Raw genomic sequence first — 24,780 nt, 5'->3', positions numbered from 1 at the left:
ATACTGACCTAAAAGATGTCACTGAAAGTAATTTGAAAAAGTTCATCAGTCGAGTTGAAACCAGTTTCAGTTTTCACCGAGAGTTGATATTATTTTCATCAGCAGGGACAAAAAGAAGCATTTCTTATAACAGAGTTATAATCGTGACTTTACCATCAAAACATGTCATTCAACTTTGGCATTTAGTTCATTGCATTTTTAAATTCTTATTTAATTGAATTAAAAGTTTTTTTTTTAGGACGAGCTGAGATAATAGCTCATCTGCTACAATGCCCTTCCCTGCAAGCTTGACAGCGTCTGGAGTCGTGTGGCTGCCGCGGCCTGCCGTGCCTTTTATTGTTGTCAGGTTCCTTACTCGAAAAGCTGTAGAATGCCTGCAAAACAGAAACGATACATACATTGGGGTCGCATTTGTTCACAAATTAAGAGGACAAATTTCTTTGTTATAATAGACCGCAGAAGACTTACTCCCAAGATGTTAGCTGATGCTTCGTATTTTAATTCATTATTTTCTTACAGAGAAATTGACGGAGAAACGTATTCTCTTGTTAAGTCTTTAACAATTTTGCTCTGTTTTGAAGGATACCTGCTCAATGCGTGCATTTTTTGAGCGTTTTGTGGTGTCGTCACTTAGCTATTAAGTTTCTCAGAAATCATGCTTAACTGACATGGTCAACGATGAACTACCCCATAAAAGACTTTAAGTAGCAGCCGATGGCAGGCGCGGGAAAGCACCTAAAGGTCGGCACACACGAGTGGACTAATCCCTTCGACTAGTCCCTGCAACTAGTCCCCTGAAGAGTTTACACGAAGGGATTGGTCGCAGGGACTTGTCCCAAGAACAGTTCACACGAGGTGTTTTGAGGAACAAGTCGCAGGGACTCGTCCCAAAAATTTAAACTAGTTTGAATTCGTGGGACTAGTCGTAGGGACCAAATGTTAGTCCCTGCGACTAGATGTTGTGGTAAACATGGCTAGTTCACACGATGGGACTTGTCCCCGCGACTAGTGGCGGGGACAAGTCCCCTCGTGTGTGCCGACCTTAACCAATTGCAAGTACTCGATTACAAGCGCGGGAAAACATGTAACCGAATGCAAGCGCGGGAAATGTTACTGCGATTGGACAAGAGAGGGATTATATTGCCGAATAGTCATTGTAAACGCGCTATCGATCTCACTTTCATTACACTCTAGAGAGACCGCTTCGCAAAATATCCAAAGATATTACTCCAGCTTGCAAGAAGTGAGTTGCGGGAGTTATACGTACTTCTCCTATTTTCTGGTGAACGTTCTTTAGTACTCTTGTAACCTCTTCTTTGTACCATCTCGGATTTTGAAAATCTTCATCATCACAACTCCTGCACTGCTGGCCGTACACCTTAAACCTCAAGGAATCTAAAGAAGCAGGAAAGCATGTAACCAGAGATCAAAAATTATTTCCCATTAAGACACCCAAGCGGACACAAGCTGAGATGAGAAAAGACACAATTTGGAAATAAGGTTAAAAAGTTCAATTTGATCGAAGATACGGAGGCCGGGGACATTGCGTTGTGTTCTTGGGCAAGACACTTTACTCTCACACTGCCTCTCTCCGCCCAGGTGTATAAATGGTACCGGCGCATTTAATGCTGGGGGTAACCCTGCGATGGACTAGCATCCCATCCACGGGGAAGTAGAAATACTCCTAATCACTTCATGCTACAGAAACTGGAATAAGCTCCGGTCTGATGGGCCACTTGGCTTGTATGCAGGCTTTACCTTTACCCATAAACAAAACGTTCATTTAAACGTACACTGATTTCTCTCCTCACTTTCACCAATTTTCTTGAACCAAAATATAACTATGCCTGCCATAGACGTCCAGCTATTCCCGCATTCGCAGCGGAATTTAACTTTGGCTCCGTTTTTAAACCTTCGCCATTCGTTCGACATGTCACCGATGGTTGGCTCCAGTGTCCACTCGTCCGGATCGAAATCCTGGAAGATTTCGTCAAAGGTATTGTGCCAATGTTCTCGCAGGTTTAGATGCGGCGTGATATCATCAACCTGAGATGCCATTCTGTCAGATTTCAGATTCAGCTCCTGTTGAGAACTTTGATTTAATGTAAATCCTCGAATTGGCACTTATTTCAAATTCAAGATAAGGCAGAGGGCGCTTGTTCAAGAGAAGGCGCTTATTTAAACATTTGCTCTTACATCAACATATTCTAAGTAGTAGAACACAAAATTGTCCATATACTCTAGTGGTTCAAAAATTGAAACATGGACTAGTTACAAAATCTATTCATATCACAATAATGGTAGTCACATTCGAGAGTTTAAGTGACCACGACGGCGACGTCGAGAACACCTCCGAATCTCACGATACTCTAAACTCGAAACTGAAAATGGAAGACAGGGTAAAATTTGAAATATAAATATTAAAAATTATCCGTCGTGGTTCACGTTCTCCACACAACGTGGAATTTGGTCTTCATTTTACTGAGGACGGCAAAGAAATGTACCAAGAATTATTATGCACGTGCACAGCCATTGTATTGTTCACTGTTGCCGTTGTCGTTGCCGTTGTGGTTTTCTTAAACTCCCTAAATTTGTCGGTTCGGCGAACACGGAAGTACGAATTAGATATCAATATGACCAAATTTTGCGTTGTGTGGAGAACGTGAACTACGACAGATAATTTTTAAAATTTAATATTTCGAATTTTACCCAATTTCATGCTCATGCACATCCACGGCCAATGACTGTAAAAAAAAACGCCACACGAGTGATGAAACATAAGCAACACTCTACTCAACCTTTGTAATTGGTCTAAAAAAGAAGGCAGGGGAGAGAGGGGCTACGAAGGGCGTTTTTTCGAAGGGGGGTAGGGTACGTGGTGCTTATTTCCTCTTATCTGAAGGGGGCTATGCTTTAAGGCTTCAATTCGAGGAACAATTCGAGAATTAATTCGAGGATTTATTGTATGGACACTGGCAAAGGTTTTGCAAAGCATAACAAGTAAAAATTAGCGATAAGAAAACGTTTCGGTGACATCGTGACCATCGTGATCTTATCGCTAATTTTTACTTGTTTACGGTATAGAGGCAACAAAATAAAATTGAGATCAGAAACTGAAAGAAAACTTCGAAATTTTAGTGGCAAAACTCGCTTTTTGGTATAGAAACCTCGTTCTACTGCCATAACATTAAGGACGACAATGTACACCAGCTTACGCCTATAACCAGATTCTACACACTGACAATTAAAGTGCCAAAAAGATTGCGTTTTAAATCACCCAGTGAAATCCACGTTTAATTACTAAACAAATCTATATCAAAATGATTCGTCAAATAAAACTTTCAGCAAGGGTTCTCTACATCCGCAGTGGATGTCCCGTACCTACGACTCGGTTTCAAGTCCCTAGTGAGATAATACACGGATGTTCGTTGTCTGTATACTGGTATTAGTGACCACGGTCTCCTCCCGTAGGAGGCTAGGAATTTTACAAGGCCAGTGTCGGCCGTTTGCATGAAACCATTCGTCAATCACACTTGATTTGCTAAATAAATGAAAAATCACGAATTTCACATGTTTTCCGGTCAAGGAAGGTTCGTCCGGCTGTATTTTTGGATAGTAATCTTACATGGAACTATGATCGATAATGTCTATTCTAAAAAGATTAAAATAATAGATTACTTCGGCATGAAATTGTTACACATCTGACAAGCAAGGAGTTTAAATTCGACAAAATATACAGTGTTTTAATATCACGATCTTTGTTTAAAATCGGCCCCTAGTCGGTTAAACTCGTATGAAAAAGAGAGCTCTCAGCAAGGTTAATTAACTTATGTTCTAGTAATAATAACTGTTCGCTATTTTCGTATGGACAAATATATAATATGGCCTAACAGGTATTGTCATATGCCTCACCTCCCTCGGTTGAAACGATGTGTGGAATATTTCGGTTTTTCCAGTGCAGATGATGCTGTTAACTCTAGTCTTCACCACATATTCGACCAAAATCTAACAGATAATTCGATGGGTTTTTTTTGCTCTGTTTCTAAGTTAGCATTCAACTTAAATCAAATCGTAAAAGCTTTTCTTCGATAGTTTTATATCCAGAACAATATTTCGTTTCCCGGAAAAGATCTGGTTGTTACCAGTCTTTACTCATTTTGAACAAAGCGGACCCAGTCAAGCGCGAACTTGTTAATCCCAGTTCTCTGGTTTTTTTTGCCCAGTCGCGTCGACGACAAAAGATAAAATACAAATTGGGCAACAAGCTGTGTTTTGCTAGAGTCGTCTTGTAATATCTGTAATTAGTTGATAGAGTAGGTCTTAAACGGAAAACAATGTATTTACCTAAAAATATGCCGTAAATTTGGCTTGACCGACCGGCCGGAAAATTTCCAAAATAAACGTAACATCTCTAAAGGAGTTCAGATTCCCAATTCAGTTAAATATCCAAGTGGAACAAGTCCTTACCGTTGGCTTTTGTAGAGCTAGTCTTCCGATACTTTCAACGCATATATCCAATGCAAGAAAACTATAAAAGCTAATCAAAACTAGCTCTTTGTGAATGAAGATCGGGATCGGAAATAGACCTAGTAAACAGACAACGTGTCAATTCCGCATGCCATATGATTCAAATTAAGGGTGTCTGCTTTCTGAAACAAAAAACCCTCTTCATTTGTGTTGGGGTTGCTATCTCTGTTGAGTTGATATGATCTAGTGGTAGGAGTTCCTAGACTCTCTAAGTTAGAAGTGATCTCATTATCGCCTGTGATGTAATGGCCGTCTGTGGGCTACCTAAATAGAAATTAAAAAAGGTTTACCAGGATGTTCCACCTCAGGCAAAACAAAAACATGGCGTATAGTTTACTTGTGTTGTATCCGTATAAAATCCCAATGTTTTTCTCCTACTCGCACGAGTATTGAAGAGAATCCAGCCAGATCGTTCACTGGTGTGATCAGAAATAGCGGTGGGATTTTCGAGATGTTTATCCAGGGCTTTTTCAAGGGTGCGTCTGTGTTCTCCATATATTGTTTAAATAATTGATATAGACAAAAATAGGTGAAAAACAGTAAACTGATCTTAATAGAAAACAGAAATGAGATCTAAGGGAGATCCTTGGATATATCAATGTCAGCCCGACATGGGAGGGGTAAGGGATCTGCCAGATGTGTCTCAATGAGGAGGACTGGGCCCTAATATCGTCTTGTTTTGGCAGCCATCTTGGAAGTGAAGAAGTCGTTACTTCCAGACGATGTGTTCCATCGTAGTAGAACCCAACCAAAGCCTTCCGCCAGTGTACGCAATTTTAAACATCGAAACAACTGGAATGGAAAGAAAAAATGACCGCATCATACAAATCGGCATTGTTAAAGTCGAGAACAATGTTATAACACCGTGGATGGCGTATGTGAATCCTTGCAAACCAAGAGTGGAACAAACGAAAGCTTTCCGTGTGCACAAGATATCACCAGACCTTCTTCAAGGGAAGCCGACGTTTGCCGAGGTTGCTCCGAAGTTGTGTAAATTCTTGGAAAATGTTGAGTATGTTGTCTGCTACAACTGTATCTCTGATTGGAGCTTTTTGATGGCTGAGTTTAACAGACTGCAAGATATCGAAGACAACAAAGCACTGATGAGAAAGATCAAATGGGTCGACTTACTTCGATTTGCGATCAAGTCATTCCCCGAATTAAAGAATTACAGAGCTCAAACGCTGTTGGACAAATTCTCGATTAAGACCAAAAAAGCGCAAAGTTTTCATTATCAGTGTTATTTTGAGACAGGAGACCAGCAAGATTGTGAAGAGTTTTCATTGTTCGAACAGGGAGAGTTAAACTGGGGTGAAATATACCATGATCCTGTGTGCGATTCACTTGCAGCACATTCACTCCTGAAGAAACTACTGGAGAAAAACAATTACTCCAACATTGCTGACCTCGTTAATAATTTTCCACAGTGTTTAATTGATACAGAATTATTCCTTGCTTTGGAAGTGAAGTGGAAGGAGAGGAAAACATCAGATGAAGAGCTCAAGCCTTTTGCTTCACGTGCAGAGAAATTTTATGGCACCATGCCTTCACTGAGAGGGAAAATGCTGGAAGAAATGTCGAAGGAGAAAATAGAAGCAGCTTTGTTTTCAGGATTTGAGAAGGATGAAAGAGTTTGTCTTATATACAGAGCTGCTGTATTGAAAAAGGGCAGTGATTCACAGAAACGTAAAGCAGATTCACCTGACTTTAATTATGTTAGCCCTAAAGAGTTAAAAGGAGAGTAAAATCTTTTGGGCTGTGACTAGATTGCTCTAATATTTAGTATGGGCATAGTTTTCAATTTTTTATTCACATTATATTTCTTAGGTTGGTTTCATGATGCATGGCGGGAGACACTTTTAGAAGAGCAGAGTCAGCTGTTGATTTGCAATAATTTTTCATGTGAAAAATATTTTATAGTCAATATACAGTATGAGCCTTGCTTTACAGAAATCTAGCCTGAGTATCAGGCCCTCTTAAGGAAAGGCCTGACACTTGGGCTAACAGAAATCCAAGGGAGTTTTTTTAATTAAACAGACAATAAACAGAACTGTTTATCTTCCTTGACTCTGGTCATTTAACTTTAAAATAAACTTTAATGTTTAGTCCGGTGATCCATAGGCTCAATTACTAGCGTCTGTTTTAGGAAATGAGCCTGCGCTCATCCACAACTGGGCCAGAGTTAGTGGCAGAAATCAAGTCTAAGTCAGCCTAGGAGGTGCAGCCTTGAGTTCCAGTTTCTGTCCTTTTGACTTCATTTTCTACCTGTTTATTAAATGTCCAGTTAATGGACAAACTGAGTCAGTCATTGTCCCAATAGTTTCAGCAAAGTAATGGAGATTTGATTTCTTTCATCATTCATCATTTACCAATTCAAAATGACTGATCTGCCAGCAGGCTCTCTTGCGTTACGGCGGGAGCAAAGTCGTGCCAAGTCCCTCACCAGCTCGTTTCGCTCTCTGATTCATCTCTTGCAACCCTGCTCATTGACTTTGCTCCTGCCTCAATGCATGAGAACCTGCTTGCAGACTAAATGACTGAATTAGACCTGCTCCGTATATCCCAGGGCAATATTGAACACTTGCATTGTGGAGAGCAGTATATTAATTTAAACACACAGATGTTGTGACAATCTTAACTTGGGTTGTAGGCCTTAGTTGATTCTCCCCACAGCTGACAACAGCCATGTTAGAAATACAAAATGAAACACAAATCAACTCAATGGAGCTAGGTTACAATGTTGTAATTACAGTCATACCTGTATATAAGGGTCACCCTTGGGAAAAGGCCAGGTGACCGTTACATACAGGGTGACCGCTGTACACAGGTTTCCTTTAAACTCCCCTGGAAGTCAATAAATAGCATTTCAATGTGCAAATAATCACTCAATTTACGTTTTATTGACAATAACGAGTGACAGCAACGCATTAAACACGATAAAAGAGGCCTATAAAATGTCTGTGTTGTACTTTTAGGGAGGTGCAGTAACAGTCTACTGGAAGCTAATGAACAACGTTTTTAAGTGGAACATCACTCAATTGACATTTATTGAGAACAATTTGAAACAGGAACGCAATGAATACGACAAAAATGCCCATAAAATGTCCGTGATATACTTTAAGACTGGAAGGTTCCGTATACTTTGATCTAAGTCTCCTGTGAGTGGCAGCATCGGAAGCTGATAGAAGAGAAATTTGATGCCGAGCGCTGTCTTGGTCTATAAAACAGTAGCCTAATACAGTGTAAAACCGCGCCTGTCAACATGATAATTACAGTACAGTGCTATAATCGGGGAACTATGATGAAAGTGAAAGCAGTATGGTACGGTTGTGTTGTTACAGTTACAGTTACTATTGCTTGAAAGCGACGGCACTTTAATGGTATCTGTTGCAAGCATGTGTCGGACATAGGCGATGACATGTATTAGTAGTTGTGTTTAATACTAATATTTGTATTTTTGTGAGACCCCTGCCTTGGTGGCTGCTATTTAACGAGCTGATGAATAAAGCTTGTCATTACTCGTTAATGTAACCCAATTTCGTGACCGTTAAATACAGGTAAAAGATAATGAAATTGTGGATTCAGGGATTCTCAAAGGTGACCGCGTCTGTTATATACAGGTGACTGCTATATGCAGGTCAACTTAACAGTAAATATAAGAGACGATTTTTGGGAAGTTGTTCAGTGACCGTTATACACAGGGTAACCGCTATATACAGGGCCTTTATATACAGGTTTGACTGTACTACGTTGTAACCTCACTCCATTTTTCTGCATAGCCAAGCGATTTTTCCAAAGAAGCTGTCGAGAACTCTGAGAGCGTCAGAAGAGAGCGACTATTTTGACAAGCTTATTCCCAGGGTTCACGGTCTTCCTCCCTCGAGAAAGACGGGAGGAAGTGATAGGACTCTGGGAGCGAGGCTGCTATCGTCACGCGGCTATTGATTTCAATAACAAACATGATGCTTCTGGTCGGATGCCTCCGTTACTACGATTATCAGTTGAGTAAGGCGGGACGAAAGTTTGGTCACCAAGTTTTAACGTAAAATCGTGTTGTTGTCACGGGCAACTTATCTCGTTTCCGTTGGTAACAATATCAACAGCCGTTGGTCGCCTGTCGCGTAGCCTACAATTTCGCGTGCTTTGCTGTCAATTGACGTCAAAGGCCGACAAGTTGCCAATGGATACGGAGCCAGTTGTGACAACAACACGATTTTTACGTTAAAACTTGGTGACCAAACTTTCGTCCGCCTTACTCAACTGATAATCGTAGTAAAGGGAAACCAAAAATATCTCTACATTAATTCTTTTCCGAAAGAAATAAGTTGTTTCGATTGGTATGTTCTGCACTGAATCGCTGAACGATTTCGTTCGGACAAAGTAGACTCAGTGGGACTCAGTCGACTGAATCGCTAATCGACGATTTAGCAAGGTGAGCAATATTCTGTTGTTTCAGTGTGTAATGACACCCGGTGCATACAAGTATGTGACAGATATATGCTCTGGTTTCCGTATTTTGGCGAACGATCGTCGAATTGCAGATCAAAAATTCTTTGTTTAGACAGGCGTCTTCGTCTATCATCTCGGTGGCATCATGTTATCGAAGAAAAAACAGATGGATACACTATTCTCTTCGCCCTGTCGACGTCACTATTCAACACTTCATAGCAACTTCGACTCTATTATATGCATTTGTCTGTCTTAGTAGCGAGTCTTAGTAGCGAGTCTTAGTCCTGGTAAACATTGATCGCGACCGTTTTACGGTGAAGAATCGTCCCACAGGAGCAGGTCTCCTTCACAGAAGTTCACAGACACTCTTTGGATTCATCACGCGTTCCTCTAGAAAAGATTGCGTGACAAGTCCATGTTATTTTATGCATAAAACGCAACTGTTGGAAGGGAATCTCTTAAGCTCAGAGGATTTTCCGTGTTTTCGTCATTTCTGTGTTTACAGGAATAAAAGGGTTTAAACCCTCGGTTAAAAGCAAGTAACAGTTCTTCAGTCAGTTTGGCAACAAAGTAAGAGCTTTCGAGCTTTTACTCACAATTTTTATTGTCTGTTCTTTTCTTTTGACTGCTGTTGTTTCTATAATATTCTTTGTTAGATATTTATTTTGGAGTGAACCTTGAAACTTCTTCAATTTCTTCTACATAGAAATTCGTTTTGCGGTTTTTCATTGCAGGAGTGTTTTTCTCTCGAGTCCTTAGTTTAACAAATAAATTTTGGATGTGAGCAAAAACTTATAAGAGCTTTAATTAGTTTTTCTTATTGCCCGTTCACTCTAGAAGACGTCTTTATGTACAAATCGTCTTTCCTAGATTTGAAAATATTTTCGTTCCTTCTTTAGAACTGCTTGCGTTATTTTTGTCCGCGTGACTGAAGTCCTAACTATAGCGCGAGCTTCTGAATCACACAAGAACGTATGTCATATAGGTTTTCGAGAACTGAGGCTAGGCTTCAACCAGGCGCGACCGCAGTACAATAAAATTCCCCACTGATCGCTGCTACTCGACTGGAAGATCGACAAACCATGTCGTTACACACCCTCTAAACCGCCAGGGACTTGTACTTGCATCGACTCAAACTTGTACTGAATGGTCTGCACAGAGCTTGTTGAGACTTCAATCAACTAATAACGGATATATTGCTAAGGAAATTAGATACTTCCTTAACGATTTCGTGTTGCTGACTCTGTCTTACTTTCTTTCAGATTCAGAAAACACTTCCAGACCATGGACCAGTCAACAAGTCGATTAACAAACGAAGAACTAAATAGTTTAATGGACAAGTGGGAAAATGAGACTTTGCTTCAAATAGCTGACCAGGCTGAAGAACGAGGTCAAACCGAGGAACTAAATAGCTTAATGGACAAGATGGAAAATGAGACTTTGCTTCAAATAGCTGACCAGGCTGAGGGACGAGGTCAAACCGAACAACTAAATACCTTAATGGACAAGATGGAAAATGAGACTTTGCTTCAAATAGCTGACCAGGCTGAAGAACGAGGTCAAACCGAGGAACTAAATAGCTTAATGGACAAGATGGAAAATGAGACTTTGCTTCAAATAGCTGACCAGGCTGAGGGACGAGGTCAAACCGAACAACTAAATACCTTAATGGACAAGATGGAAAATGAGACTTTGCTTCAAATAGCTGACCAGGCTGAAGAACGAGGTCAAACCGAAGAACTAAATAGCTTAATGGAAGAGATGGAAAATGAGACTTTGCTTCAAATAGCTGACCAGGCTGAAAAACGAGGTCAAACCGAAGAACTAAATAGTGTAATGGACAAGTGGGAAAATGAGACTTTGGTTCAAATAGCTGACCAGGCTGATGAACGAGTGCAGTTGGAACCAACACTAGAACAGAAGGTGACAAACTTATCAATTTCATGCACTAATTATCACGCTAGAATTCAATAAATTCAATCACTAGAACGTCCACGTTTCCACGGAGACATGGTGCGTGTCTTCCAAGAACCCAAAACCTAGCATCTACTCATCTTCTTTACAATCGGATCGTCTTAGAAGCAGGGAAGCGGGGAGCAGGGATGGCGCGGTGATGAGCGCGCTCACCTCCCTCCAATGTGACCCAGGTTCGATTCCGGCCTTGTGCCATATCTGGGTTGAGTTTGTTGCTGGTTCTCTCCTTGTTCCTACGGTTTTTCTCCGGGTTCTTCGGTTTTCCTCCCTCCACAACAACTAACATCTCCAAATTCCAATTAAACCAGGATAGAGGACCCGCATCAAAATCAGCTAAGACTGATGTGGCTTTCTCTTTAAATATTGAAATTATTTCTGTCCAGACCTATGAGTCTTACCCGGTTACGGTAACTGTTAATCCCATCATGTGTAAATAGTTTGACAAGGTCCGGTTTAAAACCGGTACAAACCAGTTAAACCCTACAGATTGAGGGACAAAAATCTGAGACGTTGGCATAATGTGAGTATCACCATTGTGAGCTCGCAAACAAAAATAGACAAACAACAGTGTAAATAGCCAGAATAGTTACAAGTTGAAAGTAACAACAATTTTAATAGAAGCTTTAATTTTCTCCGCCGCACACTCAAATACGATTTGACTCAGATATGTCATTGAACTTTGTTGCAATACCGATCTGCAGGTCGTTTGTTCAACCAAGCCAAGTCAAAGTTTTCCACCTGTTTATGCAGTTTTGGACGTTGAAACCACGGGACTGGATAGAAAAACAGACCGCATCGTACAAATAGGCGTTGTTAAAGTCGAAAACAATGTTTCTAAACCGTGGATGGCATATGTGAATCCTTGCAAACCGAGAGAGGAACAAATGAGAGCTTGCAAAGTGCACAAAATATTGCCGGAGTTTCTTCTAGGAAAGCCGAAGTTTGCCGACGTGGCATCGAAGCTGTGTGAGTTCTTAGAAAATGTTGAGTATGTTGTGTGCCATAACTGTGTCTTTGACTGGAGTATGTTGATGATTGAGTTTGACAGACTGCAAGATAACGAAGACAACAAAGCTCTTATGAGGAAGATCAAATGGGTCGACCTTCTTAAATTTGCGATCAAGTCATTCCCCGATCTCAACAATTATAGATTATCGACGCTATTAAAGAAGTTTTCGATTCGAATTAAAAAAGCGCAAAGCCTCCTTTATCTTTATCAGTCTTGTATTACGGCAGGGGATCAACCAGAGTGTGAAGTGCTTTCATTGTTCGAACAGGGAGAGAAAGAAAACTTTGAAGAAAGGCACCATGATGCTGTATGTGACTCGCTCGCAGCGCATTCACTCCTGAAGAAACTTTTGGAGAAAAACAGTTACTCCAATATTGCTGACCTCGTTAATAATTTTCCACAGTGTTTAATTGAAACGGAATTGCTTCTTGCTTTGGAAGTAATGTTGAAGGAAAGGAAAACGTCCGACGAAGATCTGACATCTTTTGCTGCGCGTGCGGAGAAATTTTATTGCACCATGCCGCCGCTGAGAGGAAAAACGCTTCAAGAATTGTCAGTGAGTAAAATAAAAAGAGCCTTGCTTTCGGAAGCTGAGAAGGATGAAAGAGTTTGTCTTCTATACAGAGCTGCGTTATTGAACAAGGGCAGTGATTCACAGAAACGTAAAGCAGATTCACCTGACTCAAGCGTCAGCCCTAAAGAGACAAAAACAGAGTAAAATATTATTCTAGGATATGGCTTTTCTCTCCAGCACGTTCCAATCGTGTATCAAGGTTATGCTTTTTTCTGGATCTGCCCCTTTTGTTAATGAAGAAGGGGAAAATATAGGGTATAAGATGTATGATTTGATGAATACAGCCCGCATTTTCATATTAATCTTGGCGCATGATTTGTCTCAGCCATTTTAATACGTTTCGAGTTTCCACTCTTCAAACTGTCGTCCGCCCTGTCACCCCTGAGTGATCAGAGAACAAGGCTGGAACTCAGGCTAATACGGCATTCTATATTAATAATCAAAACGAGAGTGTTTTTTTTTTTTTTTTCCATGTATTCCGTCCCAACATCCCTGTTTTTCCAAGAAAACGTCATGATTTTGTTAGGTTAGCAATTTTCGTCTATACAACGAAAAACAGCCATGATATATATTATAAATAGTATATCTCGAAACCACTGCTCGGAGAATCAATAAAACAAAAATCATAAACGATATACAGCGTGCCTAGAAACCCTTCCTTAGGGGCGTGGATCAACTATCCAGGGCTTTTCCCTTGAGAAATAAAAGTTCATAAAAGGAAAAATTCGTGGGGTTGATTTAGTTGGGTTTCAATATTCATCTTAAAACAAGCTTAATTCTTCTTGGAATTTGAGATTCTAGGAATTTGACTTTCTTGGAAAACGTTGGGGCGATTTAGGTAATTTACGCCATCAAACGAAAACTCGCGACATATCTGATTTCAACCAGGGCAGCCAATCTTTCAACTGCCAATGAATGCAATGCTTTGTTGTGGGAATTCTACGAATGCAGGGTCCATATTCTAGTAAAAACTAGTTCAGCTTTGCTCCAGAGAAGAATGCTCATGCAATTAATTAAATGCGTGTCTGATACAGGAACATTACTGTTGCTTTCTTGTTGCCGACGAAAAATTAACATAAACGATAAATTTTGTTTGATTAAACATAACAGGAAATGTGCTGAATATGGCGCCCACACGACAACGGAGTCAGTTTACAACTTTTCTCGGCAAATAATGACAATAGTAGAGAACAAAGAAATAATATATATTGACTGGAGAAGTTTTGGCGTTTTCTTCGTGGTTTCTGACACGTTTAATCTATAATTTCCTGAGGTAAAAGGCTATTTTTTATGTAACTATGATTATACTTGACTTGTGAAATAAATTTCGGTTTTATTAAGAAGTTCTTATTAGATTTAGGGATTGGGCAAGTTTTATCACTCATGGTATTCCCGAGAAAGTCAGTAAAACGCTTTATTAAAGTTATGATAAATAATGACTTGGGGCACACCTTGCAAACATTGTCAGTTCAAAAACCATGCTTATTGATATCTTTTGAAAGTAAGTTAACGACAGCCTGAAATAGCCAATTGGAGATGACAAAGTAATCTGTTCAAGCCTCGCTTTCATTCGTTATGCAGCCAAGCGTGCTTTTCCGAGAAAGCTGCAAAACGTTTCTGTGTACTGAAAGATAAAAGAGAAGGACAGTTGTTGAAAATTTCATCGATTTAAATAGCGAAATCGGAAAGAGTGAAGATTCTTGGTTGAAGGAATAGCGTTTGTCAGGTAGCATCCTCTGGATTGAGAAGAACGCAGGAAGAGCGCTGCCTTGCAAGACTGCCTCGGTTCGCAAAGTTACCAGTTCGCCGGCTTAAATCTAAACAAGGTATTTAATTCCCATATGTGAAATGTTTCGCTTCAGAATAAGTAACTGGCATGGCATGCGACCATGTTTTCACTTTTCTTTGAAATACACAAATTGAATGTTAGGAATTACATTGCTCAGAGTTGTTACTGTTTAAAAAAGTCCGAACTAGCCGGTCCTATAACGGTCAAGTTGAAACGTTAACTCGACAGTATTAGTGCGAGCCATCGCGAATGTTCTGGAGGATAAAATGGTAAAGTTAACAGCCCTATACATAGCGGTGATTTCGAATTCGAGATCCTTCGATCGTGATGTTGCAATTTTAATAATTTCAGCGATTGGCATTGAATTAGTTTGAGATCAAAATTTAGCGAAGGAATAAGTATACGTATCAGTCTTCCATATTACCCTGTCATATTAGCTCGTCGCAGTTGAAATAATACTTACAAAATACTCAAAACTACAATTTGCATCGCGCAGCAAGTGAAAGCTTGAAAGCGTGTGTAAAAATTCAGCTGCATAAAGAATCAGATAAAGGAAGTTTTAATCACAACTAGAAGGCTTTAACTGATCTCGAGGCCGGTGAGTTCATTCGGTTTGAGTGTCGTTCCTGTTATTTCTTGACTTTCTTGTTTCTTCTTCACCTAATATAATCTGTACATGACGTGGCAATCTTTAACTAATTTCGCTTACGCGATTCCAATTTGCCAAGAGGGGCCATTGGAATATTTCCTCAATATAAACCCTTTTTGAAGAGCCGGAATAGGTTGCAGACTGAGTAAAATCATTCGATATTTTAGGAATAGTGAGTTATCATATTTGCAAAGGATCAGTGCTCTTCAAAACAGTTGTAACAACTGACCCTCTTCCCAAAACAACACTGAGTCCATCCTTGAGTTCACCCAGGGAATTTTCCCACACCCAAGTAGGATTGTTTGTAAGATGGAACTCCATAATATAAGTCAATAGTTGAGACATGTGTACGGCTCGTACGAGTGGAAACAATTGAGGTGGAACGAGCGTATGGGTAAGTTAAATTACGAAACGAGGCTCAATAACCAAAACTATCTGGTTGGCTCTATGGGTATAGTTTACATTTCCTAGAAATTAAATCATGGAAAAGCTTAGCAGTTGTTGCAAAAAACGCTGGTGGTGCAATTTGGAAAATGTTCTGTATTTCATCGTTTGCCACTGTGGCATATTATAATCTTCACTTGTGGGAATTCGTGGCTTGAAAATCATAGATATCTCCAAGATTATGTTCAGTGCGTAAATCGCAGTTCCTGAAAGGTAAGATGTAAGCAATAGATTCAATTTATTGATTTATTTGTTGATTTCGTCACCGGACTTGGTATACATAATTATAAAAGGATATAGCGAGATGGCTTGGCAACATAGCATTTCTCCTAACTTTTAAGTGCTCGTTTAAGGAATATAATAGGGCCTGCTCAATGCCTGTGGTAGGTAAGGAAAGCAGTCTGAGTTTGCATACGAGCCAAGTGGCCCCATCCGGCCGGAGGTTTTCCCGGTTTCTGTATCATGAAGCGACTAGGGGTATTTCTACTCCTCCCTCCCCGCTTAATCCGGAGACGAGCGCACTAATCATGAGGCTACCTCCAATCAATGCTTGTGGGTATCTCAGCTGGTCTTTTTTCAGATGACTTAAGTTTTTTGTTTGTTTGTTTGTTTGTTTGTCTCCAACATTGCAGAAACAGTCAGAAAAGAATGTCAGGTATAGTTGAAGCACCCGTTGCCAAGTATGGCCGAAGTAGCGACTTTGGAGTTGTTTTGGATTTTATTCAAAGCATGTTAAGTAACGACACTCTGCGAGAAACCTTCAACATTCCGCATTTAGTCATGGTCGGTCGACAAAACATGGCAAAGACCACGCTCATAAACCGACTGATTGGTCGATATCTTCTCCCAATGCGACGAAATGAAACGGCCAACACCCTGCAGGCACGCACCACGTGTCCCATAATACTCAATCTACGGAATGGCCGAGAAAGAGTGGTAGAAGTGAAATGCGATAAGATACCAAAATTAGCGAGAAAGGAGGAAAACCCCGCGGATGATGCAGTGGAGAATTTTCTCAACCAGGTTTCAGGTGAACTTCCCAAGGAGGAGGGAACTCCGATATCAAAAACCCCTGTCAATGTTACTCTGCAAGGTGAGCTGTTAAATATGAAAATCTAGATCTCAGCTTGTTCAATTGTATTCTTTACTACTTACATATGGGACGCCAACTTAGCAGGCCCTTCCGCTCACTTTTTTTGCCGAGGGATGAAGTGACTAAGGAGTTTGGTCGTCCCTGTTCGATGGGACACTAGTCCATCGCAAGCTGTCAAGAGGAGTACGCCAAATTGCTCTAAGAAGTCTAAGAATGTGCCAAAAATTAGTAGTCCTGGGCGGAGAGAAGAATTTCGAAAGTAAGTGTCTTGCTCTAGCCCGGGCCTGTGCCACCGCGCCCCTAACCAATTGGCACCAAACCCCTCTCGACTTCTCCGCCAAAACAAATTAGAGCACTCGCGCGCGAAATCTCGCCAGCCACGCGGGCTGAAAATTGCACGTTAACTAATACTGATGTGAAGTTTATATGAAATAATTCATATATGAACTGCGGTTGTAGATGAAAGTGAAGAATGATCATCGCAGTAAATTTTCCAATTTAAGCAACTGGAAAGAAGAAGCCTGAAAAAATCAGGGCTTCAACGGGATTCGAACCCGTGACCTCCGCGATACCGGTGCGATGCTCTACCAACTGAGCTATGAAGCCACACATTGGTAGCGAGGTCAATTCAGTGAGTTCATATCTTCCCGTGAGGAATGAAATGATGTGAAGTTTATATGAAATAATTCATATATGAACTGCGGTTGTAGATGAAAGTGCTGTCCTATCTTTTCTAGGCCCCGAACTCACGACTCTCACCTTGGTCGACCTTCCCGGCGCCCACTTCGCCAACGACGACCCGCGAATGAACCACGTGACCCAACGTTTAGTGCTGGATTACATTGAAAAGAACACAAATAGCATTATCGTGATAGTGTCCGAAGTAGGGGACCCCACAGGCGACAGTGCAATAAACCTTGTCATGCAAAAGGCCGCAGATTTTAGGAGCCGTACCATCTGCGCTCTAACCAAACCAGACAAGCTGAGAGAAAGTGATGACATGGGTAAAAGGGTGGCTTTGAACGGGTCAAGCTTTACCCTGGAGGATAACCGCTTTATTGTGCTTCGGGGTAAGAAGTTTAAACTTGTACCTTGAGCGAAGAACGTTTCTTCAATAATTCTGGAAACTACTTTAGTTAAACTCTTTAAATGATTTGAAACTACTACCACTATACTACCGCTACTACCGCTACTACCGCTGCCGACGCGGCTGCTGCTGCCGCCGCTGTTGCTACTGCTACTGCTACTGCCACTGCTATTGCCATTGTTAATGCTGCTGCCTCTGTTACTGCTGTTGCTGGTGCTGCTACTACTTGACTTTCTCCTTAACTGGACGTGATGATGATGATTGTGCAAAATAAACCGAGATAATCACAAGGACAATCACTGAAGCGAAAGAAGCGTAACAGACCCATCAAAACTACAAGGAAAAAATTAACGACTCGACCGACTCAAATCAATCAACTTGATTGAAAGCACACTGGGCAACGCTGTTGCAATTGATTGGTCAAAGATATGATCTCCGATTGCTTTGAGTGTTTTGTATGGGTAAAGTAAAGTCTGCATACGAGCCAAGTGGCCCACTAGCGCGGAGCTTATCCCGGTTTCCGTAACATGAAGTGACTAGAAGTATTTCTACTCCACCCCTGGATGGGACACTAATCCATCGCAGGGTTACCCCCATCATTAAATTCGCCAGTACCCATTTATACACCTGAGTGGAGATAGGCACTGTGAGAGTCAAATCAAGTCAAGTCAAGTCAAGTCATCTTTGACTTGACTTGACTTGACTTGAAAGTGCCATGCCCAAGAACACAACACAGTGTCCCCGGCCAGGGTTCGAACCCGGATTTCTTGATCCAGAGACGAGGGCACTAACCATGAGGCCACTGTGCCTCCAGCTGAGTGTTTTGTATACAAATCTTTAACTCGATACCACAGGTAGAAGTTAATTAGTTTCTTTTTTTACCCTCAACAAACCAGGCAAAGATGGTACAGATCCGAAAGAAAAGGACTGGGACGCTGAAATGACCCGTATAAAGGAGAAAGAGTGGTTCGCGAATCACCCACAGTACAGTGATATCCAACATGTGTGTGGCATTGATCGACTAATGGCCACCATGATATCTTTACTGGCCGAAAAAATGGTCACGGAGGTTCCCAATCTGGTCCGTGAAATGAAAGCCCTAAAAGAAGAGGTAAACAAATTGTGTGCCATGTTTTTTTGTTGTTGTTGTTTTTTTTTTTTTTTCTTTCAAAACATTGCACACAAGAAAGCAGTTTATTGTTAAGTAGAAATCTTTTTTCTCCATGTTTGGCGCACATTTTGAGTTTCCCTTTCACGAAAGTAACCCTTGAGAAACCAGGAAATAATTACTTAACCTTTGCGCCTACGTTTAGCAGGAATGGCTCACAGGAAGGCATTTATTTAACAGATGCGTTTTAAAAAGAGCCAATAAATACTTCATTGTTCGGTCCGTATTAGGGAATTTTGTTCTCGTTCTTTATTTGCAAGGTCGTGGACCTCGCCAAACAACAACAACAACTAGCATGACTATAAATACATACAGTGTTGCGAAAGCTTTTGTAAACTAAAACTAAAACTAAAACAGTAACGATTATCCTGATCATATAATAATGTTATGATATAGCAATCAAGTTACATTGGTTTGATTTGAAAGTAGATCAAAAAGTAGAAAGTAGATTGAAAGTATATTGCGCAGATCAAAGTAAGATGAACTAAATTTTGCTACTTGAATATTAATCAGGAGCCATAATCGGGGACCCGTCCTCGATTATGGTTCCTGATATTAATATAATGATATGAAGAAGTCATAAATTCTTTAAGAGTTGGAATGATATGTTCTATTTTTCAGTATAATTGTTTTTTTCTTAGAATAGAGTATTTATTGCAATATATAAGAAAGCGAGATTCGTCTTCAGTTTGTTTAGATTCACAAATAGGGCAGAGTCTGTTAACCCTTGGAGTTTGATCATATCTACCATTCTCAATCCTTAGTTTGTGATTGTCTATCCTAAATTTCACTAGTTCTTTTCTTTCGCTTTGTTTGCTCGTTAGGCCTACTTAAGAGGAGGGTGTGTAATCGTTCTTAAAAGTATTGAAAAATTCTAGTTTAGTAGAGTTTTGCATGGTATGTTGCAAAATATACTTTTGTTGCATTAGGTCAACATATTGTTTGATTTTAGCGTAAACTCACAACAAAGCAGCTGTTCGGTCGTTAAATTCATCCTCAACCTCAACCTGTAGCTCACGCTAGTTCAATAACATATAGTTATTAATTCGTCCGAACCCATTTATACTCCTGGGTAGAGAGAGACACCGTAAGAATTGAGAGTCTTTCCAAGAACACAACTCGGAGTCACACGCGTTATAACTTTTCCTACTATTAACTACAGTGTATTCAAGAAATCGCAAACCTCTCCGATATTCTCTCCAACACTTACAAAACATGGCAACTGTTTTCCAATCGAAATAGGTGGATGAAACGCTGAAAGAACTTGAGGACAGCGAAGTCCCTGAGTCGGACGAGGGAAAAGGGGCGGTTGCGATGAAGCTAAAGCAAAACCTCATCACAGAGTTGGAGAAACTTCTCTTTAACAATACTTCCGACATGGAAGGAGGCGAAAACGTGAGAGAGCTATTTAATTCATTCTGTGAGGCCGTTTACCAGGTGAGAAAACACTGACTAACTTGGGTTATTGAAGTAGGTATGTACAGTGGATGAATTTCTTCAATTTAGTGACGTAAGATTGTGTTAGAGCGCAATTTGAAAGCTTGTCAAAAAGATTATCGTACTGTAACTCAACTGATACGACTATATTTTCATTTTTTTTTTTTTTTTCGATTTGATTTACTCAATGAGATTGGTTTGCAAAGGTGAAGAGGCACAGTTCCGACCTCAAATATTAATTCAATTTAGTTGTTACTTCTTTTCTCAACGGTCACTTCTAAAGATGTACGTTGAAACATACGAAACGTCAAGTAAAAAGATATAATTTTTGTCTTCCAACAATGTCCGCCGTGCCATTTATTCAATAATCTCAACAGTTACAAAGATTCGCGAACTATGACAGGATCATGAAAAATAAGTACAACAAAGCCTGACACGAAAACTCCTGAAAAACAGCAGACGAAAAGAAAAGAGAGAGTGTGTGCCCCTGACCAAGGGGCTTTAGGGTTTCCTAATTTAACGTACTGTACACAAATACTTGGTGATATAAATAGGGGATTTTACAGCGATCTAATTCTATATAACAGCACTAACGAAATAAAAGAAAACGAAAACCAGTGTTGGTCCATAACAAAGAAAAAGAAAATGAGCTTGACTTCTGTTCACGGAGAAGGCTGACTTAACAAAGTCTCACCCTGCTAAGGGCAACCGAAAGTCATCCCTCTATACAACACGCAGTTCAAACCCGCTCCCAAACCTCCCCTCCGTTCCGACAAATAAAGGAATTTGTGCTAAGATTATCAGTAATTTCATAATCTTTCTTGAGTCAACGAAGCAATGGTTGCTTACAAAGTGTGTTTACTATTCTAAGTGGCTTTGCTGGCCGGTGCTCAACTCGTATTCCCTGCTAATCCTACATGGGATCCTAGTCCATTATAAGCTGTGCTACGTGTCAGGTTGCCGGTAGCCATTTATACTCCTTCAACACAACTAGACCCAAGGCGGGGCTCCGAGTCCCCGAAACAGGGCGGGGGTGTCTCAATTTGGTGTCCAACGCGCTAACCATGCATTAAGCTACACTTCCTCTTAAGTAAGAATGAGTTGCTTTTATTTAAGACATTATTAATTATGGCTCACTATGTCTTGTCAAGGTTGATCCTCTGGCTATGCGCAATGATGACGACATAAGAACAGAACAAAGGAGGTTGGAGGGTGTGGCCGCCCCGCTAGGAGAGGGCAGTGAAAACAGTCAGCTACTGCAGAAGCTGCTCTACGAGAATTACACAGGTACAAAACATACCACCAGAGGTGCGGGTAACTTTTGAAACATGTGACGGGTATGTAAAGTAGGTTTAAGTACGTTCGTAAGTCGCTAAGTATTTTATGTAACAAAGAACTCGATCAAGATTTTTCTTATCTTTTTACCATCTCGGTCAATAAGTGCTTTATCCCATAGCAAACCCAGTGGCCAACTCAGTAGATAAGTATTTTATCCTTGTAACCCGCCAAGTCAATAGCCGTTTCATTTTATGACTTATACAATTACCACTGACCTGAACTGTGGAAAAAAAACAGCGAAATTGTTACTTGGTAGACAGGACTATTGTTTCCTTCCAAGACCCAATACTAAAAACAACAACACTAATGATAACAAAAATAGCTATTTTACAGCAGAGCTGCATAGTAGCTCTGCATCTATGGAACTCCCTAAAACAACAAGAGCAGAAAATTTGCAAGAGTTTAAAAATTAGAATACCTGAATCTAATTTAAATCTATTTATAGATAAAGGGGGGAATATATTATCAATAAAAGGGTCAGAGACAATGTTTCCTTGCATTTCTCTGCTTTCCAACTATATCTTAGTATTTTTTAATGTGTTTGCAGGATATCACCAGAAAGACCGTAAACCAGTCTCCATGGCCAGCCCTATTGATCAACTGTTTCCCATATCAAAGAAGCTGGTTGAAAATGTCCAGGAAACTCTACGGAACATCGTTCAAAAGACCATCCAGCGCTGCCTGTCCAAGTTTCCCACCCTCAAAACAGCAGTCGAAGCGAAAGTTGTGAACAAAATCTTTGAAACCAAACGCGACCAGACCATTCAGTTCATCCGACAGTTTCTGGAAATGCAGAAGAAAAGCATTGACGTGGTGTTTGCACCAATCCCCACGCCAGACGAAATAGATCAGTGGAAATCGCAGAAGTTGACTACGAGGGAAGGCCTTAGCAAGACTCATCCATGCATGACATCGAAAACAATGAATCACATGGAGCACCTCGCGGAAAAACTCTACCCTCGGCATCTGGTAACCGAGATTGAAGGTCACGGCAGCAGTTCCGCACATACTGCGTTTGTAAACCACAAGGTGAGCATATAACATGGGCGTATGGGAAGGTTCCATTATGGGCACTTGGAACTGTACAGGGTAAAGTTTTTTTTCTTTTCTTAGTCAGGGACGGGGTGTTCTATTTCAGTTTAGATTTTATTTTTCCAAGACATCGATTTATCTGGTTTAGCCAGTTTCAACAGGCTGGAGAAGCAGGCCCAGAATTTTTTGGTGTGTCCAGGTGAGCAGCGCCGGACTAGATAGATCCGATTATAATTCTTGTCATCATCCTCTTTAAAGGACTGTCTAAGACAGCTATGCAACAAATTGTGTAGTTATGAGTCAAGATTTATTGTGTACAGTTTCGTATTGCTTCTTAAACAACAAATGCCATTTGATTTATTCATAGTTTCTCTGGTGTCAAATAACTGGATTGGTGCGTTGCTGGTAGATGGGGGGACCCTCTGCCGAACAGCTGGTGCATACATTTTGCACCAGTTTTCTTCAGCCAATTACAATATGTTGCAAAACTGTAAATTAACCATAACATTGCTTTTTTTAGGAACTGAGACACTAGTAATGAGGATATGTTATCTTTTTGTTATTTAGGAACTTGAGGATATGAAGAATCTAAAAAGGAACGTAGTTCGATGCTTCAACGTGTTGAAAATGAACGTGTGTGACACAGTCCCTCGCTGCATCTTTCATTTCTTCGTCACGCAGTTGGTAGATGACCTTCGCCGCGCCTTGGAGAAGGAGAACTTGGTCGAGTTCCTGCAGGAGAGGAAGGACATTCGGGACCAGCGTGAAATGCGCAGGAAACAGTCCCAGGCTCTGGAGGAAGCGCTGCCACGCACCACTAACGTAGTAGACAAACTGCTCCGCATGAAACAGGGATCCCCAGTAAAAGGTGGCAAGATTTACTGAACTGGAACAATCTTTTCATTTGTTGTCTTTAAGGAAAGTGCCTTACTTAAGAATTTTTGCACGTTTGTTTAATTTGCATCGTTTGGCATGGCATGACTATAAGCTCATTTGTTCCATATCACGGGGATGCGTAGGGTGACAATTCTAATCGTAAATGCTGTTTGAGGAGTACCCGGATGTAGACGGATCATCGTAAATTTTTTAATCCCTTCTCTCAAGTTTTGTGAAACTGTCTGATACTGTTATGAACAGGTACTGAGATATTGTCTCTAGTTTACTTGAAAGGTGTCTTTTAGTCTCCCGATTCCCGGTAGCTTATTTCAATTTTAGGGCAAAAATGTGCTGTTTTCCCAAACCAGCATTTCTCGTCCAAACCATCGCTACATGCAGACCTTACTCCGATCTAAAGCTATCTATTATTCAATCATGGCTCAGTGTTATTGAAACCCTCGCGATCCGACGAATCATAATATTCCATTCTCGAGAAAATTTGAGTTTATTTTAGTTAGATTATGAATCAAATATTACTTTTAAACTAGGTTTAATAACCTCACCGTTGACATATACAGCTGTTTCGAAAAAAATTGACAGAAACTGAGGTTCACGGTATCTCAGCAAGGAGGGGGGAAACATAAATACACGTGTTTGTGCTGTTTCCTTCTATATTACTAGCATTACCCATAACACCCTACGACATTCCAGCATACGCTTCTGCCGGACAACCTTTCTCAAAACAGTTGGATATGCTCTGTCGTCGAGCAATCAATAATTTGAAACTAGTTTCACGAATTTAGGCAGATATGTAATAAAAGCGTAATAAAAAATTGCTACTTCTAACGGAATAAAAGTGTTTTTTTATAGAAAATAAAGCAGTGTCTATCATTTCGATTTCTTGCTCCTTATTTTTCACTACGAAACTGTCAAACTAGTGGCGAAAACATGGAGACAACGGAGTACAGTAGCCTTGATGCTTACTATCACGAAATGGCGTAGCTTTCTACGGCCGGCTGACTCAACTTAATCAATTACGCTATCGTAATATTACACTTATAATTACAATTATTAACCGCGCGGCCATGGGCCGACCACACGCAGATCTCCACTTCGGCCAACTTTCAATTACGCAATCTGTAATGATTACTCGCCAAACCTTGTTTCTTCAGGGTCAACAAAAATCTCAGATTACAAAGTCACGCCGAACTCACGCTTTGCAAAAAAATCTCTTCAAAACCGATATAAAGGGTTCCAGGGTCCCAGCGGCACATCCCCACCCAGAAATTCCTAAAGTACCCCCCCCCCCGCCCGGATGGTAGATAGCCAACTCG

The 24,780-nt window shown here is 40.6% G+C and overlaps 5 protein-coding genes across 6 annotated transcripts; 4 read left to right on the top strand and 1 right to left on the bottom strand.

The window, feature by feature from the left end:
• Positions 1–257: 257 nt before the first annotated feature.
• On the bottom strand, positions 258–4,135 carry LOC145482202 (receptor-transporting protein 3-like). Of its 2 annotated transcripts, none has more exons than XM_081460823.1 (4): positions 3,913–4,135; positions 1,794–2,092; positions 1,268–1,395; positions 258–374 (listed from the first exon to the last, which is right to left on the bottom strand). In XM_081460823.1, exons 2-4 carry the CDS (start codon positions 2,056–2,058, stop codon positions 258–260), a joined length of 510 nt encoding a protein of 169 aa, XP_081316949.1. In that variant the 5' UTR covers positions 2,059–2,092; positions 3,913–4,135. The 2 variants fall into 2 exon arrangements, with proteins under 2 accessions (XP_081316949.1, XP_081316948.1); XM_081460822.1 differs by having other exon boundaries at positions 1,794–2,082.
• A 502-nt stretch (positions 4,136–4,637) lies between these two features.
• LOC145482185 (DNA polymerase III PolC-type-like) lies at positions 4,638–6,588 on the top strand. The gene has a single exon (XM_081460800.1). It carries the CDS (start codon positions 5,250–5,252, stop codon positions 6,270–6,272), a length of 1,023 nt encoding a protein of 340 aa, XP_081316926.1. The 5' UTR covers positions 4,638–5,249; the 3' UTR covers positions 6,273–6,588.
• Positions 6,589–8,835: 2,247 nt separating this feature from the next.
• Positions 8,836–11,664, top strand: LOC145480355 (uncharacterized). The gene is made up of 2 exons (XM_081458645.1): positions 8,836–8,959; positions 10,239–11,664. The coding sequence occupies exon 2, from the start codon at positions 10,261–10,263 to the stop codon at positions 10,948–10,950; it is 690 nt and encodes a 229-aa protein (XP_081314771.1). The 5' UTR covers positions 8,836–8,959; positions 10,239–10,260; the 3' UTR covers positions 10,951–11,664.
• LOC145482548 (DNA polymerase III subunit epsilon-like) lies at positions 11,079–13,133 on the top strand. The gene is made up of 2 exons (XM_081461139.1): positions 11,079–11,086; positions 11,615–13,133. The coding sequence occupies exons 1-2, from the start codon at positions 11,079–11,081 to the stop codon at positions 12,675–12,677; spliced, it is 1,071 nt and encodes a 356-aa protein (XP_081317265.1). The 3' UTR covers positions 12,678–13,133.
• A 600-nt stretch (positions 13,134–13,733) lies between these two features.
• Positions 13,734–24,741, top strand: LOC145482184 (uncharacterized). Its single transcript, XM_081460799.1, has 8 exons — positions 13,734–14,359; positions 16,048–16,508; positions 17,246–17,578; positions 18,492–18,706; positions 20,006–20,200; positions 21,352–21,487; positions 22,086–22,567; positions 23,138–24,741. Exons 2-8 carry the CDS (start codon positions 16,064–16,066, stop codon positions 23,453–23,455), a joined length of 2,124 nt encoding a protein of 707 aa, XP_081316925.1. The 5' UTR covers positions 13,734–14,359; positions 16,048–16,063; the 3' UTR covers positions 23,456–24,741.
• The last annotated feature ends 39 nt before the right edge of the window (positions 24,742–24,780 follow it).

The sequence above is a fragment of the Orbicella franksi genome, chromosome 3 (assembly GCF_964199315.1).
Source record: "Orbicella franksi chromosome 3, jaOrbFran1.1, whole genome shotgun sequence".
Classification (NCBI taxonomy): Eukaryota; Metazoa; Cnidaria; class Anthozoa; order Scleractinia; family Merulinidae; genus Orbicella; species Orbicella franksi.
The sequence above is the reverse complement of the archived record's forward strand: the minus strand, read 5'-3'. Positions and strand labels throughout refer to the sequence as shown.